Raw genomic sequence first — 19,224 nt, 5'->3', positions numbered from 1 at the left:
CCCCTCTCGTGCCAACAGAACAGTGTATGTAAAGCTCTAATAGCACGAGAGGCGGCCACATAGGGAGCCAATGACAATTATGAGGTATTGTGAATACCCTAACAATTTAGCAGTTTCAGACAGTATTTTTTTTTTCCCCCATTACAACTAAACAAAGTTGAGATTTATTGTGAACGCCTTAAATAAAGTTTGACTGACTCATTTAACTGTTGTGTTTCGTTTAGTCCGTTGCAGTTTATATGTGAAAAAATTCAAAAAAAGACCATTCAGTGACAGTGCGCCTTATAATCCAGAGCGCCCTAAAGTGCGGAAAATACAGTATATAACAAACACAAGCATAATATGTCTTCTAGTTGTGTAACGAGAAGGGTTCGAACACAACCCGCGCACTGTCTTTAGATTACTCAAACATGCATGAACGACATGCAAAACATCCACAGGCGTGTTTTTTGAGGAGGGAACGTTATAAATAGATAGAAAGCTCCAAAAAGTCAATTTTGCATAATACTGACTAGGGTGGTCATTCAGATAAAAATAAACTTGAAATGATACATTGGAAGCCAAACTTGTGGCTGTCTCCCTCACCCTTTCTTTCTGTCTCCCTGTTATAGTGCGCTGAGCTTTGGGAAGATGGCCTTGCGCGCTTGGCCCTCCTCTCCCCCATCTCTCTCTCCTCTGCCCTCCTGTCTCTTCCCCCTCCTCCTCCCTCAAACCTTGAACACTGCCCCCTGGTGGACAGACCTATCTCCTACAGCTCTGTCTTTGCTCCAGAGGGCTCTGAGTTGCCTGAGGTCGTCAGCAGTGTATTAGGCGTAGTCTATGACATCATGGAAAAGGACAAAGAGGAGGAGGAGGAGGAGGAGAGAGAAGAGGCATAGAGGACGAGGTCACTGGACAGAACCTGGTCCCTGGTAGGCATGAGATGATATTGAAATTTAGTGTCATTATTATCATGGCCAAAACAATTGCAGTTAAGGATTATATCATGATGGTTATTAACGTTGCTGACAGTTTAAAAATATTATAGATATGAATATAAATTTTATATTATGAACAGGTTCCATATTTAAACCACTGTTCTAGTATCGTACTTTGTTACAAGTGAAAAAAACAATGATCTAGAAGAGAATATCATGGACAAGTATCTTTTGTCTGCACATTCTTGTGCTAAAAAGGTAGTCATCTTTGTTTGCAATTATCACAGTTACATAAAATGTTCTACCATTGTCTCCTCTCTTGTCTCCCCTTTTTATTATGAGAAATAATATTATTGTTTATTGTCCCATCCATAGTTTCTGGACAGAGCCAGGTACCAGAGTGGGCGCAGCAGGAGCTCAGTCAGACTAAGTTCAGAGGAGGCTGGGCTCAGACCTGGTTTCCTCAGAGCAACCACAGTGGAGTCAGCACCAACCTCATGGAGAACATCAGGTACCCCACACACACACTCCTGTGGATTCAGCTTCAGCAGTTACAGATCACATTTAATGCATAATTATTCTGTATAATCGACTTTTCAGAGCTTTTAACCATGGTATAGCTGTTTCCCCTTCTCGTTTCCCCTCTCAAATTTGTTTTTGGAGTGATACACGCCCACTGTAATGTGTGTGTTGCAGGCTAGTCCTTGCAGTTTCTGAGGATGCCTCTGGGGGGTGTGATGAGGAGCAGGAGTTCATGTCCAACCTGAGTGTGTTGTATCAGAGCTGCACCGGAAAAAAGAAGGGACACAAACGTGAGAATCACCAAGAATTTATTTAGCGACTTTATATAGCCTGGCAAATCCAAACTGATCTCTCTCTGTAGTTTTTCTTTTCTTTTTTCTGATACTGATGGGCTAATCTACATTCTCGACCATCTGAAAATGAGGGTTATATCACTGACTAGACTCAAATCTTTGTAAAGTATTGAAGTGTGTATTTTGGATTCCAGACAAATAAGGAATATGATTTTAAAACAAATATTGTTTCTATTGCCTGGATTAAAGTGTAACCATGTGTACAAAGTTTTCTGATTTTGCCCCATTTTTTGACTGACCATTCCTTGTGTGTCTTGTAGGTGGTGCTCAGAGGACCCCAGTGAAGCAGAAGATGAAAACGATGAGCAGATCATTGCAGATGTTGAACGTGGCTCGATTAAACGTCATAGCTCAAAAAACTCAGTCTGGCTCTGAGCCCAATGGAGCTGAGAAACCCAAGAGGAGGTCTGGAGACAAGGACAAGACCAAGGACCACAACAAGAGTAAGTTTAACTAGGGATGGGCCAATATGGACTTACATTAAAGTAAAGATCATTAATTAACTTTTAAATAATAATCTGTTACATGTTTGTGTAACATACAACCATATAATGCTCTTTTGTTTCCATTGTTCCTCATTAGTCTATTCAGAAAGTCACAGTCTGGGCCAGCAACAAAAATACTGATATTTAATAACAATACCGATACCGGAACCAATATTGTATATATGTATTTAGACTGAATCTTTATAAGAGCTGTGAGCAGACTTTGTACAGGTGAAAAGGTGCTCTAGGTAATGTAGTGATGAGCCTCACAGCAAGAAGGTCCCAAGCCTGATTACAAAGTTCTGTGTGGGAATATTAATTAATTAATATAATATATGTTCTGTTCGTGTCTACCCTATTCTCCTTATTCAATCTAAAACCTGTACAATAATCCTCCAGATACTAGGTAGAGGACACACTCCCTCCTGTATAAACTAATCTGATTTGTAGTTCTACAGGAAATGCACATTATTTTTTTTATTTAACCTTTATGCAGAACTTTATAATCAGGCTTGTGGCTTCGTTACATAAACTAGCTTATGTCCATTTATATATACAGAATATGGTCTGTTTACATGTTTTAAATTGTCTCTTGTTCTTGTGTCCTCAGGTTTCTCGTGTGAGTCTGATCTGGTGCAGTATTTGATGGAGACCTACAGTAAAACTGTATCAGACCAAAGTCAAAATCTGAGCTCTGGGCTCCATATGCTGCTGTCTGCTCTGAAGGTCTATGAAGGAAAAGACACTGAGGTTTGTCTACGAATACTAATACTACTATAAATACTAATAATACGAATTTACTACTTTTGTAATGACTGTCAAAGTAATGTGTAACTAATGTGATCCTTTGTTTCAGGTGAAGCAGTTTGAACTGGTGCAGTCTCACCTGTTGAAGAGCAGTAAGAGCATTCGTCTGCAGTACAGCTCTGCCTCTGACACAGACTATAAGATCAGAGAGTGAGTGTTGTTTAGATAATTCATGTTTATCATTATTGAGATACTTGCACATTTATGTAAATACTTCTGTCTCTAACCCTCCTGTCCTCACAAACCTGTCCTGTTTTCCTGTTTCTCTCAGGTGTCAGCTGCAATGTCTCCTGAGGCTGGAGATCTGTCGACTTGTCTCCGCTTTAAAGCCTGAGTCTGTGGACACCGAGCAAATGGCTGAAGAGGTACATCTTTAAAGAGGGGGTATTATGCAAATATACTTTTTGGAGCTTCGTGTACTTCCACGTTATAACAAGGTTCCCTCATAAAAACCATGCCTGAAGTAGTTTTAGATGTTTTATTTTAATAGATTCTTTTTTCAGAACAAGGTTTAGTTTTTTCATACCTTACAGTCTTGACTGCCCACTACTGGTTTTCCTCAGAGTGGTCACATGGTGTTGCTGTGACATGTTTGGCCAGCTTTAACAGGTTATGGTGCTGTGCTGTCTTCATACTGGTGAAGGCAGGACGAGAGCGGCATCTACAGTCCCGACTTCTCCAGGGGAGCAAAGGGAGAGGGGACTCAGATTGTTAAAAATGAAACTGTAACTTTAGATCAGCTCTCACCCAAAGCTTTGTATAGTGACTATAGTGACTCTATAGTGACACTTGTAAAAAAAAAAGTAATCTGACTTAAAGCTCAAGTACCCAATTTTATCTCTTTTAGTAAGTTAAATGAGCTAATTTTTATGTATCGACATTTATAGTTTGTCCATATATAGACGTTTGGTTCTTGTTTATTTCCAGGTGGCCGAGATGCTGAGAATCATCTCTTTGACCAAAGACCCAGTGTTTCTGACCAGATTCCTCCAGGAAGACATCATTGTTCCTCTGTGAGAATACATTTTTTTATACAACAGTCTTCACACATGTATTCAAATACAACAGATTAACATGTACAAACCAGCCATATTGTAAATAAATTGAAATTTTTGAGTTTTTACAATCCGTCATGTAACTTTATGGTGATTGTTCGGTGAGAGGAGGGATAGCCACCTGCTTGTGTCCCTGGAGATGTTATTGCTTTGCTTGGAATGTTCCACAGTATTGCATGAAACACTTATCTCCATGGAGGTGAGGTCACCAGGCCAAATTGTGCTTAGGAGACCCTGCGCATAGTAAGAAGCATTTTTTTAAGGTGTAAATGCAAAAATCTTTAATGCCTTACTGTGAAGCATTCTAGATGAGACAAAAACCATCTCAGTAGTGGTCATCCCTTCACCAAAATCATTACTGTATAATTTATATTGTTTAATTATTTGAAATCCTGTCTTTCTGTTACAGTTTTCTGTCCTCTATTCCACGTGTTCTGGCTGATGTGTACCACTCTCTGGGCACTCAGCTCCCAGAATGCTTATCAGCCGTCCTGCCCTCAGACTTCTTCAGTGATGAGTCTGTGACGAAAGATTCTCCACTGGAACAACCGGAGTCTAGGGCGCCCTCAACAGAGAGGGGAGAGGGATTGCTGGATTTGAGGGAGAGGTCTGCTGCAAAGAGGAGGTAAGCAGTTTAATATGACATTAATATGATATGTAACATTTTAAGACCACAATGACAAGCCTTACCACAGAGAGAGGCAATAGTTTTTAAATGAAAATTTATTGGACATAGTCAATGGAGCCCATGCTTACTTCCTTTTTGGAGGGCTGGTGGCATAATTTCTGGCCATTTTCTGGTAATACACTCTTATAGGAAATGTAAATTATTTATTTGAAGAATGGAATGTTGACTTGATTAAGCCTGAGAACTTTAATCTAACTTACTGGATGTGTTTCAGGAGCGGGATGTTAACCCGCCATCGCAGTATGACTGAGAGCTCCCAGAGACATATTGAAGTACATCTGCCCAAGAAGAAAGGAGCGGCCATGGTGAGGAGGATTTATAGACAGTTATTCTGTTTAGCCTCAGAAAGCAATAAATTTCCCTGGAATGTTACACCACAGGTAAAAGTTCAAATGTCTCCTGCTCTTTTTAAGTCCATAGATCATCAACACAGACTTATTCAAAATATAAAATATAAACCCACTGCTTCATTCAAAAATATTGAAACAGGCATTCTTACTATCATTACAACTGTGTGTTTGCCTTTTGCATGCCGGCTACATTTCATAAATAGCTTGAATTTGTTTTTTGGATGATTGATTCTCATTGCTGCCAGTAGATGGCGGGCAAATTTAGAGCACAGACTGGTGGAAGGTAATGTATTTTTACTTGGTGATTATTTTAAGTTCTAAAACATTAAAAGTAAAGCAGAGATACTCAACAGTTTAAAGGTCAATCCAAATAATATAATGCATAATGTGCCTTTTAAAGTAATAGTGTTTACTCTTTATCACATTTGTGTTAATATGTTTATCTTTATCTTACGTTCAGACCAAGTCCAAGCCCAGTGTGGCTCCAGTGAAACCTGCTCCTGAACCAGAACCTCCCAAACCCAGGGCTGCTCAGGGTCGGTGTCTAATGTCTCATCAGAGGGTCTCATCAGCGCTGCAACTAATGATTATTTTAGCAGTCAACTGGTCAAACAGTTATTTCTAGTTTACATTGTGACGCTTTCTAGATTCATTATAAATTTAATAAAGCTTCAACTCTGGGGATTGAAGGTTTCTTAATTGTAAATCTGTGTAAATAAAGTGATTTTTTTTGATGATTAAGGTCAATATGAAGTGTGGTGAAGTGTAATAATTTATTATATTTTGCCCACAAATGTTTTTTTTTTTTTTTTACAGAGGTGACTAAAGTGCGCAGAAACCTTTTCAATCAGGAAACACTGTCTTCTTCAAAGAGAAACAAACTTCCTCGCAGTCAGAGCGTGTCAGCAGTGGAGGGGCTCAAGCGTAAGCGCTCCTCTGAACCTGACGGTAAAAACATCTGCTTCTTAAAATTCACACTTGACTGTTAAAGGTCGGAGTATTGAAAATCGGATACTAATCAATACTAAAATTAGTATCAAAACCAGATACTCATTTGAGCAGGTTTTGATACTAAAAAAGTCCCATTCACAGGACAGAAATGAACCTTTCATGAATAACTAGAATGATCTTGAGTTGTACCAGAAGTACTGTATGACTACATGGACTAATATGTGCCCATGTACCATTTTGGAACTTACTTGACGACTCAGGTATTACAAGCCTTACCTTAGTCCTAACTCCTAACCTAAACCTGCCATTTTTCAAAATTTTTGCTTGTGTTATATGAAAAAATAATCCAAGATGGCGAACTTCCAGTTTGGTCACAATATAAATTTTTGTTCCTATTGTCGATGCATCTGGCTATCAAATTTGTTTTGGCTACACTAAAGCTTGTGTAAGGACGTTCCATTGGCCAGGACAGAATTTTGGCCTGTTGCCATGGCAGCACAATGTAAATGGGCTGTGGGCGTCATTGAGTCTTTTAATCGAGACCATGTCACAAATTTGCCCACCAAATTTTGTATATCTATGACAAATAAAACGTTATTGCTCCATACAAATTGTCTAGGGGGTGCTATTGCACCCATTTTTCTATTTTCTAAAGGAAAAAGTTAGGGTAAGAATTTCTCAAACATCTGTTGATAAAACAAAACTCCAAGTATATAACATTAACATGACTTGAAGCTTCCAGGAGTCAATTTTGTGTAATATAGATGTTGTAAATTCCCAGTTTAGCTGTTAGTTCAGTAACTGAACAGGCATTCTTAGACTGCTCAGTGATCCTTGGAAGCACCATGGTAACACTGTTACTGCTAGTCCAACTGCTATAGGTTCATTTCACTTCCCTTAATCAAAGTCTTCATCTATGATAGAGGTGGGCTTGTACATCCATCCATCCATTTTCTTCTGCTTATCTGGGGCCGGGTTGCGGGGACAGCAGTCTAAGCAGGGACTCCCAGACTTCCTTCAAGTGGAGGAGTTCAAGTATCTGGGGTCTTGTTCACGCGTGAGATTAATAGGCGGATCAGTGCAGCGTCGGCATTGATGCGGTCGCTGTATCGGACTGTTGTGGTGAAGATGGAGCTGAGCCAAAAGGCGAAGCTCTCAATTTACTGGTCAGTCTTTGTTCCTACCTTCACCTATGGTCATGAGCTTTGGGTAGTGACTGAAAGGACAAGATCGCAGATAAAAGCGCTCGAAAGGAGTGTCCTCTGCAGGGTGGCTGGGCGCTCCCTTTGAGATAGGGTGAGGAGCTCAGTCACACAGGAGCTCGGAGTAGAGCCGCTGCTCCTCCACGTCAAGGGGAGCCAGTTGAGGTGGCTCAGGCATCTGTTCCGGATGCCTCCTGGACGCCTCCCTCGGGAGGTGTTCCAGGCTTGTCCCAACGGGAGGAGGCCCCGGGGAAGACCCAGGACATGCTGGAGGGACTATGTCTCTCGGCTGACCTGGGAACGCCTTGGGGTCCCCCTGGAGGAGCTGGAGGACGTGTCTGGGGTGAAGGAAGTCTGGGTTTGTAAATTAGTTGTTTATTTGTTTCTTTAATCTTTGTGTAAATGACATATTTTATATTTGATAGGTAATGTGATTGTTTAACAATTGTTCATATATCATATTTTTCGGACTATAAGTCACACCTGTCAAAAAATGCGTAATGAAGAAGAAAAATATATTTATATAAATCGCACAGGACTATGACTCTCACTTTTTTGAGGAAATTTATTTTATAAAATCAGAGACCAGGAACCGACATTTTATCTTGAAAGGCAAGATATAGTAATAACAATAGAATAGAGAACAACAGGCTGAATAGGTGTCTGGTATGTTAACATAACATATTAACAGTTATTCAGATAACTATAGCATAAACATCTTAACATAGGTTTTACAAACTCTCCATCTTACGTCATGTCACTAAGTCCATTGAATTCTTCATCCTCTGTCACTTTTGAGCAACTCCACAACCTCTGGAGGTAAACAGAGTGCCGCTTCCTCTTTTGTGTTGCTGTCGTCAGACTCTGCAGCCTTTCTGAATCGTGATGGTTTCGGTGTAACTGAAGTCCTTTGTCAGTTCATTCAATGACTTCCAGGAAAGTTCCAAGGTGCACTCTCCCGGTTACCGTGAAGCTGTGTTCCCCATCCCCGCTTTCTGCCAGTCCCTCACAAGTTGCTCGCTCTCTCCCAAATTTCTTTCTGCTGCTCAATTACTGTTTTCGGCTGCGTATTTCACTACTTGCAGCACGACAGTGGATTTTTCTGCAGGAGACATGCTCAGAAAACTGACATACAAGCCTAGAGCGCCCTCTGTCAGTCTGAAAACCTTAAGTTGCACCAGAGTATAAATCGCAGGACCACCCAAACCATGAAAAAAATTGCGACTTATAGTCTGAAAAATATGGTACTGATTCTGTGTGCTAAGTATTACTACACTGTTAGTTATTTCAGTTAATAATATAATTAAAATGTTCCTATAGATAACCAGATATAAGGATAGTTCAGACGAAAGGCTAGAAAAACGGACAGATAAAAGATAGAACAGAAAGAAAGGACATTAAAGCTCATCAAATCCATTCAAGTGTCGTCTTCACTCTGACCGGAGTATTGTTTGGATGAAGTGCCCCAGCATACATCGCCGTCTACAGTCCTAAGATATCTCCAATAATAGGACCTTAAATTCTATGATGACCCACTGAACCCTTGTCTCCATTTCAGATCACCACAAACTGCTAACCAAGAAAGTGTGTGAGACTCCTCTGCACAAACAAGTATCCAACCGCCTTCTGCACAAACAGAGGATGGGACGGTAAATACTACTAGAAAATTATATACTTAAGAACTACAGAGTATTGCTCATACTAAACAGGGGTGTAACTGTACATGCGAGTGTAGTGAATCGTTTTTGGTACCGCATGTTAGCTTCTGTCCACATGCAGTATTTTTTTCATAATAAAATCTACTAGGGTGTTCTTTAGCACTGGCACAGCAATAGGTCTCCAGCGTTTTTCCTCCTGTGAGTTACTTTTACAAAATGAAAATGCCAAAGAGCTCCTCATTTTAGTGGTCACAAGAAACTGAATAAATTTAAGAGCCGCAGCCTAAGATGGGGCACAGTTAGATGTTTATACGCTTACAATGTTCACGTTAGTCATCAAAATGACACATTTACAATTGTTATAGCCTTTTAATCATTCCGATTTTAGCTATTCAGCACAATGCGTGTAATTCAGAAATCCCTTGGCGAGCTACTTGGAAGGGAGTGGAGAGCTACTGGTAGCCCCTGAGCCTATGGTTGGAGATCCATGGTATAACAACCATATTGTGCTTTCAATATAATTATTCATTATTCATTTAGACACATCAGGCAGTATGCAAAAGCATGGTTTAACAGATGTTATTTTATTGTAATTTTTTTATAAATATTTCATTTTAGGGAATTTAGGTCAAATTATCTTTATTGATTTGGTTAACTTTATGTATTTTAGAATTGATTTAATGCATTTTGCAACTTATTTCTTAATTATTATTTTTTTCATCTTTTTTCTGTACTGAAAATATTCCAAGATGCCTTCCAAAATCCAAAACCAAACTAAGTCATTTTAGTCCTTTGTTACAGCCCTAATGCTAAACTGTCAATGTTTTATTTGCAGGAGGTCAAATCCGTTAGAAGAGTGCATCGTGGAGGAGTCTCCAGTCAAACCCACTGAAGGTACAGACCTGGGTCAGTCTAACAACTAATAACTATCAGGGTTGGACGCACTGCTTCAACTTTTACTCTATGCAGCACTTGAGAAATTCTTTATAAAATGTGCTGTACAAATAAAATGGATTGAATTGGAATTTTTGACCGGCCAATACTTTTGGGTAGTAATTGTAATTTTTTTTCCTTCTGTCATTTAATCTGATTTGGTGATCCTGGCTGCGATTATATGTATACTCAAAATTGTATTATCAGATTTTTTGACATGTAAATAATGAAATTATCTGTTTTTCTGATTATGATCCCTCTGATTACTCACATCACATTTTTACATTTTACATGTAATTAAATCTTACAGGTCCAGAAATCGGATTATAATCAGATTCTGGTGTGCATGTAAACATAGCCACTATGACTATGCATCAGATTACTTTGATTCTTCACACCTGTGCAGGTTTTTAAATTTATGCAAAAAGGGCAAACTAATGAGGAAAAAACAAAAAGAAAAGTGTTAAGAACTTAAGAGTAATTGAGAATTTACTTCGACTTTGTCTTCCAAATATCACAGTTAATCTACAAATCCATCTCTTTCTCTCGCTCATTCTCTTTTTCTCTCCTCTTCAGATCTTCGCAGGAGTCCTCGTCTGAAGCAGTTTTCTCGTCGTCACTCATTTTACTCCAGTTCTCAGCCCCGTTCTCGAGCCCTGGACCGCGCCCTCTCCTCGTCTCTCCTTTCTTCCTCTCAGCCCTCTTCCTCTGTCCCCCCCTCCTCTCTCCTCTCCTCTTCTTTCTCTGAGGTAAACGTTTGCTCCGTTCGCTCTCCCATGAGGCTTCTCTTTGGTGAGGCTCAGAGCCCTCACAGACCCCGACAAGAGCAGGGCAGAGCCAGTAGGAACGACAGGTGTGGCAGAACCAGGCTCTCCACTTCCTCCAGTGTCTTTGAGGTAAGGATTATATAAATAAGGAATTTAATGGAGTTTAGTTATAGTTTTTAGAGTTTAGGTATAGCTTGTTAGATAAAATTTTAAATGTGCACTATGTAACTTTTCTGGTGGTGGTTTCGCCATCTGTTTGTCTCCAGGGAGATGGTATTGCTTTGCATGGAATGTTCCACAGTATGGCACTATATTTATCCATGCTGCATTAAGTTTTAGTTTATTGCTTAGAAAAACACCTAGAAAAACATGCTTTTGTTTACTTTTTGACACTGTTTGGCTAATATATCTCTGAGACTTTTGCACTACTGCCACAAACATGGCAGATTTACATGGTAACAGCTGTTTTTTTTTTATATTCCTTCTTGAATTCTGTATTCTATTATAATTTTTCTTTTTTTCCAGAGTCCAAATAAAACTCCCACCAAGTCTCCGGGCCGACGCAGTTTATTCGGAAGCACGACTCCCAAAACTCCTAAAACACCCAAAACTCCTCCATCTTCAAGGATGAGATTTAATGATAGTCCAGCTTTTAACACACGAAATAGCCCATTCAAGTCACCCACCGCCAGAGGAAGCCCTTTCAAATCCCCCTGCAGACGAGAACTGGTTTTAGAGACACCAAACAAGAACAGCCCGCTCAAAAGTATCCTGAAAACACCGGTCAAAAAAACTGTAACTCCAAGGAAAACTGTAACGTGGTCACCTACCCCACAAGTGTCTGAAAACTCTCAATTCAAGGTCCCAGAATCTCCAAACATGACAACGTTTGTACTTAAAACTCCAGATAAATTTGGGCAAAAAGTTGAAATTTTGAAAACACCGGATAAATTGCCAGATGATATCTTTGGATGTCAAGTCAATTTGGTGAAAATTTCTCCTAAAAATTCCAACAAAATGGAAGACAAAACATTGGAAACGCCACCTTCTCAAAAGAGAAATGTCAGGTTCAGTCCAGCTTTACAAATAGCGACTCATTCGGCTAAAAGTTTGATATTTGAAACACCACAAAAACAAAATCCAGAAAGAGGAATATTGCAAAAATCGCCAGGAAAATCTTTGCGTTCAACTAGGACATCTACAAATTCAAAATTGCCATCCACAAATGTCTCACTTCAGCAAAATGAGGAAATAACTGAAGTTTCTTTCAAAGCCCGAAAATCTCCAAGATCAAGACTCAATGAAGGTGAAAATTCTAAACAAAATCCTAATATTGTGGTGGAATTTTCAACAGGAAGTTCCCCAGAAGTAAGAATTCCAACCAAAGTGAAAAGAGACGCAAAAACCAGTCTGAACTTTGGAACCGGAGATGGAAAGAGGAGACTGACAAGACAGAATTCCAAATCACATTCCAATGAAGATTTGGGAAGTTTAAATGATAGTTTGAAAGTGCAGAATGATTCTGAAGCTGGAACTTTTCAAATATCAAAGCGCAATTCACGATCAAGGTCTAACGGAAGTATTTGCAACCAAGAAACTCCAGACATTTGTAAGAATTTGATACTGGACAAGACAGGAACAAGGCAAAAACATTCTAAATCTAATGATGGATTGGAGCAAAATTTGGGAGCTGCAGATGATTTGATGCAAGAAAATTCAGGAAATGTACAACAAAAAGAAACAGATTTGGTTTCTCCAAAAGCAAAGACGACAAGAAAAAAGACTAAGTCAAGGTCTAAGGATGGTGTCAGTTCAAAATTAGGAGATGAATTTGAAGATTCTGAGCAAGAAAAGCAGCCGAGTATAACACAGAAAGCAAAACCCAGGTCACAAGAAAAGATTTCTGAAGGTTTGAACCAAAAAGTGGAGGATCTTGTCGAGGAAAAATCAACAAATCCTAAAGTTAAACAGCAAAACTCCAAGACAAGATCGAATGACGGCATTTCGAACCCAGAAACTGAAGATTTGATGCCAGAAAAATCACCAAATTTGAGGAAAAGGAGAAGGGAGAATTCAGTTTTACAAGAAATCTGTGAAAACCTGTCAAACTCAAAAGAAAATTTGAGCAAAGAGGATGTCACGTCTTCAGATATTGCAGAAACTAGTAAAAAATCAGATTTGGAAGAAGAAATTCAAAACGATTCCAGTTTGCAGTTGGCTTCCACAGACGATGACAGTGTCGACATTGTTAACGCCTCTGTCGTCAAAGCGCAGGGTCTCAAAATGAACATTAGCTTTTCACGCAAACCCTCGAAAACCGGAGATGACTTTTTGTCCGATATTTCATCACCAAAAAATCCCAAAGGAACGCCAGCGAGGAGCTATGGTTTCCGCCAAACTCCGGATCGACGACAACGTGAGGCAGCTGTGCGTCTGGGCTATGCTAATGAATTCTTCAACCCCACGCGGAGTTGGCAAGAAGGACACCTGCTTAACTTACCAAGTGGAGATGGAAATGCAATCATCAGGGTTGCCTAAACTGAAACTTAAACGGACCGATTCGGATTTGGGAAGTCCAGTGGTGCAAAAGAAGACTAGAGCAGACGTAGGTTGTGTTTCCCCATCAGTTTGCTCTCACAGAACTCCAGCGAAAAGGACTAAACCAGGGACACAGATGTATATTTGTCAGTCATACACACCCACGAGAGTCCAGAGTTCACCTGTAGCCACCTCCGACACATTTACACTCTCGCCATCTCCTCAGAGTGCTGGGAAACTCACTCCTGATTACCTCAACAGCTGGCCCAGAAAAAAGAGGGTCAAGGTGCAAGAGGGAGGAGCTAAGGAGAGGAGGGCAGAGGAGGGTCAGGTGAGTGGGACAGTTAAGGTTTACACCTGGTTTAGATCTGCTTAAGACCTTATTTAGTTCTTGTTTAGACTAAGGATGCGCCAGTGCCATAGTGGTATCAGATGTTGGTGCCAATTGGTGTAGTAAGACAATTTACTAGTCAAGTTTGGCTCAAAACATAATAATATTAAAGCCACACGCGGCGATGGTGGCCCTGACCCCGGCGCACACTCCCCTCCCACGCGACCGCCGGGGACTCGCGATTGCCCCCGCACGCCACTCTCTCTTCCTGACATCCGCCCAGGCCAACAGCTCGTCCATTAGACACGTTACATAATGCACCTTTAAATATTTTTAGGAGTCATTGCGCCCCTGCTGGCCAACAGTGGAAAATGCACAATGTCCGTTATTTATTTTTTTGCTCATAATCATGCATAGGACTTATTCCGTGAATTTTTTACAAATCCAATAATGTTGACGTTTAATGTCTATCCTAGGGGGCGCTATAGTGTTCACTTTCCATATGCTTTATAGTAGATTATAATCAGGCTGTGATCAGGTCTTTATGATTCAGGTTTCAGCACGATTGGACTAAGCTTGTGTGTGTAATCATTTTTTAACTATTTTTGGGGGGAGTCCTTGCGCCCCTGCTGGCCAACCATGAAAAATGCACCATGTCCATAATAGACTTTCTGACTTGTAATCATACATAGAATTTAATCCCGGAATTTGGTCCAAATCCGATAATGTTGTCGTTTCATGTCTATGCTAGGGGGCGCTATAGTGTTCACTTTTATTAGATTTCATTTTTCATTACATTCAGGCCTGGATCACACAATTGTGATTTGAATTTGAGCTCTCTAGGACAATGCCTGTGGCCGTGACAGGTCACAGAAGAAACGGGAAATGAAGGCGTTTTTCGCCAGCATGCTACAGGCAAACTGTAAGGAGTATCAAAAAACCTTCTGATGCATTTTGTGAGTTTATGTCTGTAGATGTGACATGTCAAATCTGAGCTCATTTGGACTAAACCCCAGGGACTTGAATCTTTTTGTAGACACCCAAGTCAAAATTGCGGTAAATGTTTGATCCAATATGGCCGACTTCCTGTTCGTCATAGGGTCATGCTCCAATTCATCTTTTGGCTTGTCTCATTGTTCTCTATCACTGTCCCGAATTTCATTTCTCTGTGACAAACTTTGCCTGTAACCACTCCCATAGGGGTCCAATTCTAGGCGGCGCTGTTGAGTCGGATCACGTTGGGCATTGTCGCTCATTTTATCAAATTTTTCACAGGACCGGTCGATCTGAACCCGGGTTTGGGGACTTTTCATCAATGTTCAGGCCCTCAAAATCGCGATCGTTTGCAAGGAAAAATAATAAACAACCGTAAGAAACCGAAGAAGAACAATAGCCCTCGCCAGTTACGTTACTGGCTTGGGCCAATTAGTAACATTAAACTTCTATTTTTACAAATGTGTTCTGTTACTTTATAAATGATCCAAATGTAATTGTTATTTATCTTAAAGGAAATAAATAATATTTCAGTCTTTGCCCTAATATTGTCTGATATTGGGTATTAGCAAATACTTAAAGGCAAAGTTTAAGTAAGCCACATAGCTGTATCATTACTGGTTTAGTCCTGATTCAGACCTGGTTAGTCCTTAATTCTTGTTTAGATCCTGGTTTACCCTTTCTTTAGACCTGATTTAGACCTTGGTTTGGTCTTTATTTAAGTCCTGGTTAAAGCCTTTAGACTTGATTTAATTAGACCCTGTTCCTAGTTTAGTTCTAATTTGTAGAGGTAAAAATCATGGATTTGCTTTGATTATAAATGGTTACGTTCAAGAGCCTCAAAGCGCTTTAATATTGTTTTCTGAATGTAATGTTTTCAGGTGGAGGAGGGAGTGAAGGAGCGGTGCATTGCATTGTACCATGTGGGAGCTTTGGAGTGTGAGCTAGGCGTTGGTCGGCTGCAAGATCTAGAGGAGGAGCAGAGGATGTCTCCGGAGCAAGGACTGATGTGGATGGACAAGATGGAGGATGATTTCTGGAGCGGAGACACAGGGGCAGGTGAGAGGAGAGGTGTGAGGAGAGGTGTGGTAAACTGAAGTCTGATAGAAGTTTGTGTCACTGAAGCTTTTGGTGTCTTGACTTTGACCTCTCATTCCTCAATGCTGCTCTGTGAGCCCAAATCAACCGAAGAATCAGAGCTTTTAGACCAATCAAAGCAGCAGCAGGAGCAATTCAAGATGGATTATTGTGAGTTTGTGGTCACAGGAATATCAGAGAATTCATCTTCTGGCTCCAGTGATCTTGTAGGTATAGAGAATAAGTTAACTCTGACCTGGGCCACCAGTGACTTGGAGACTGGACCATATATAGGGCAGCATTGTGATTTGGGAAGAGTCAAACAAACCAACCATGGCAACAGACATACGAGTTGAGCCTGTTAATACAGAAATACAGACTATTTAGTTTGTGACAAATTTGCAGAAAGAAACACTTAAGGATGGAAAAATATCAGTGCTTTTCTCTCAACTGAATTTAAAGGTCCAGCTTTAAGCTATGTTAGAATGTTACCACCTCATCACCTTGTTTGTTTTGTTTTTCATTCACAATTCTTTATTATTAGTTTGTCTACATCTCCAGAGCTCAAAATGCTCTGCTCCACCTTGTGATTTCATGTTGGCTTGAAAGCTACCACTACTTTTTGTTCAGTAGAGTTGGTCAATTCCAGGACTGAAATTATCCAAATGATTCAAGTGGAGTTTAAAAACACAGCAGAGCTCTTCCTGTTGTACCACATGACATCACAAGTTTAAGAAAAAAACTCAGCTTAAATATGCATTATTTGTGTGTTAAGCATGTGTGAATGAAACAAAATGCAACTTCAGGCTTTGTTGAGGAAACAGCTTTATAACATGGATCAGAATCTAGCGTAATATGGGCCCTTGTAAATTTGCTTGTTCTGCTCTCGTGATGCTTCAACCAATCAGCTATTGGCAATCTGTCTTCCCTTCTTGCTCCTTAGGTGCTACACCCCCTCCAAGAAGAGGAAACCAGTCACAGCCAGCGGGATTTTGGCTCTGACCAACTCTCCTCTACTGTTCAAGACGTCATCTGCCTCCAAGAACACCCCAAACAGGACAGGTGAGGAAAGGCGGCAGGTGAGCAGGGTGGCAGGTGAGGGATAGGGGCTGTGGGAGTACCATGATTTTGTCCTGGTTTTCTTTAGTCTTGGAATTGTCCTTGAGTTGGACCTGGTTTCTGTTCAGTTCAACTTTGGTTTAGACCTGATTTTTACTGTCTTAAAAATCTGATAAACAGAACTAATTTTAAACGGTTTGCAGTCGTCCAAAGTTATTCCACATTTATCTTACGCATTCAGAGCATCCTAATTATTCACCAGCATGAGCTTATAAGCGCTTTTCACAACTCTGAGAACAGAACAGGCTTCTACAGTCATGGTAACGCTAACAGCAACATGTTAACATGCACTTCATGATTCTCAAACAATAAAATGCTTTATAATTAGATGCAAACAGTATACAACACTCTTAGTTTGACCTCACAAGCTGCTATTACAATATATCTACTGGGGCAAGAGGAATTTTGCTCAAATACATGGAAAAGATCAGGTACAAGGCCTTTGTAACCTTGTTTTTTCCCAGTTTTAACATACAAGCATTGTTAAACTTCACCTTTTTTGTGTCCTTATATATTTGTTGTTGAGCTGATCCTGTGACCTGTGAGGTTTGCACCTAATAAATCCCTTCTTTTTGTTTGCAGGAGAGTCCACGTTCGATCCTGATATTTCTCCTTTTGAAAAACCAATCCGACACTCCACCACCAAAACCTACAGTCGCAAGAGACTGCTGCCTTAGAACAAAACATTTTAAATATTGAAAAAAGACTGCTGCTATAGAACACGGTACCTTCAGTACTACAGACCCAAAAAGGAATAGTTATAGTTACAAGAGATTGTTGGTTTACATTAATCTAAAATGAGTCCATGACAATCAAGACCGTTGGTTGAATAAAATTGGAAAGCTGCACATTTAGGCCCAATCAGAACAGAAATGGCGCAAGTGGTTGACATAATAAAGACACACTACATTACCTCTCTGGAATGGGGGTCTCTATGGAGATGCTATTGCTTTCCCTGGGTTGTTCCATTGTATGGCATTAAACATCTAATGCCAAACGGTAACCCTGGATTCATGTGTTCTTACTATGAGCGGGTTCATCTCTCCACAGATCTGACCTGTAATTTTATTTAACTTGATTTCACAGAGATATGGTTTTGGTATTGTGCAAAATCAATTGTTTTAAGCTTTCTACCTCATTGCAACATTCCCTCATCAAAAACATGTCTGAAGAGATTTTAGATGTTAACTGTGCTTGTTTGAGTGTTTTAGCGATCTCTCCTGGATCCTATTTGAGCCCTCCTTATAACTGCAATGCTCTGCCCACAAGCCTATGTGACACATGTTCCCTAACAACAATTCTACATAAATATACAAAAGCAGGAGATACAATTTTACACAACAACTTCACAAACTTGACAGGATGTGCAGTAGATGCATTAGTGGGTGAGTTGTGTTTTGATAGCGCTCTGAGGGGGAGTAACTTAACACGGGAAGCAAACGGAGAGGGGGTCTTGAAGTGTCAGACACAAAAGTGAAACATGTTGATACATTTTTCAGCAAATTAGCATTTTCAAAATGATAAAATGGTGATCTAAATATGCTATGTGTTAGGAGTTAGTACCCCATAGAAGTTTAATTCCCCTCTTTAATGACATACTGTGGAGCATTCCAGGCAGGTCTCTGTGGAGATAAGCAAGTAGCAGAACCTCCTCTGAAAAAGTTGCATAGTGCAACTTTAAATAAAATGTTATCTCAAGAAATATTTCCAGTTTAAATTTCTTTCACATTAAATTGAATTCCTGTACCTTTAGAGAAGCCTGTTTGTCTCTCTCTGCATGAATTAGTAAGTAAATTATTTAAATTTCCTTTCAAATGACAATTCTAATGTAAATTGAAATTCTCAATCTGGAGCTGTTCACATCCATTTATTGTTCCTCAAATTTTTAATCAAGACTGAAGTAACATGTGACCATATTAAGTATTTATTTTAATTTAGTCTCAAACTGTTTTAAGGAAAAGGAGCTGTCTATGTTGTAAATATTGTTTCAAACTAATGTAAATAAATGGAGATTTTAATGTTTATCTGTTTTGGTTTTGTGCTTATGTCATTTTTAAGCAGTCCTAATATTTTTTATTTTTTTATTTTTTTTTAGCTTAAATTCAGAATCTTCAGTAGAGATTTGCAATTCCAGGGCTGAAATCATCCAAGTGATTCTGCTGAACGTGTATGGAGTTTAGAAACACAGTGGAGCACTTTCTGAATTATCACATGACATCACAAGGTGGAGTGTTTCTGAAGAACACAGCCTAATTATGTGGTATTTGTGTGTTAAAAATTGTGAATGAAATTAAACTCAACAGTATGTTTTAATGAGGAAACAACGTTATAACAGATTAGAATATAATGTAATTATAGGTTCTTGGGTTTCTTTATTCTCCAGTAAAGTAAATATATAAAATTATACGACGTTTTAGTGTAAGTACATTGAATTCGTGTTCACTGTTTGACGTAAAGTTCTACTAAAAAAAAACTAAA

At 39.6% G+C, this 19,224-nt stretch overlaps 1 protein-coding gene across 1 annotated transcript; it reads left to right on the top strand.

The window, feature by feature from the left end:
* The first annotated feature begins 410 nt into the window (after nucleotides 1-410).
* On the top strand, nucleotides 411-18,768 carry ticrr (TopBP1-interacting, checkpoint, and replication regulator). Its single transcript, XM_055155407.1, is given in 23 exon segments — nucleotides 411-440; nucleotides 612-872; nucleotides 905-911; nucleotides 1,293-1,428; nucleotides 1,614-1,729; nucleotides 2,053-2,235; nucleotides 2,888-3,027; nucleotides 3,134-3,234; nucleotides 3,356-3,449; nucleotides 4,012-4,097; nucleotides 4,549-4,764; nucleotides 5,042-5,132; nucleotides 5,638-5,713; nucleotides 5,994-6,125; nucleotides 8,889-8,979; nucleotides 9,824-9,882; nucleotides 10,498-10,817; nucleotides 11,214-13,138; nucleotides 13,140-13,557; nucleotides 15,432-15,609; nucleotides 15,676-15,871; nucleotides 16,571-16,722; nucleotides 17,329-18,768. Coding segments are annotated over 23 exon segments (5,103 nt in total). The 3' UTR covers nucleotides 17,424-18,768.
* The last annotated feature ends 456 nt before the right edge of the window (nucleotides 18,769-19,224 follow it).

This window comes from Boleophthalmus pectinirostris, unplaced genomic scaffold, assembly GCF_026225935.1.
Source record: "Boleophthalmus pectinirostris isolate CB_2022bp ecotype Guang Dong unplaced genomic scaffold, ASM2622593v1 HiC_scaffold_2, whole genome shotgun sequence".
NCBI classification, from domain to species: domain Eukaryota; kingdom Metazoa; phylum Chordata; class Actinopteri; order Gobiiformes; family Gobiidae; genus Boleophthalmus; species Boleophthalmus pectinirostris.
This window is presented reverse-complemented; position numbering and strand designations above follow the sequence as displayed.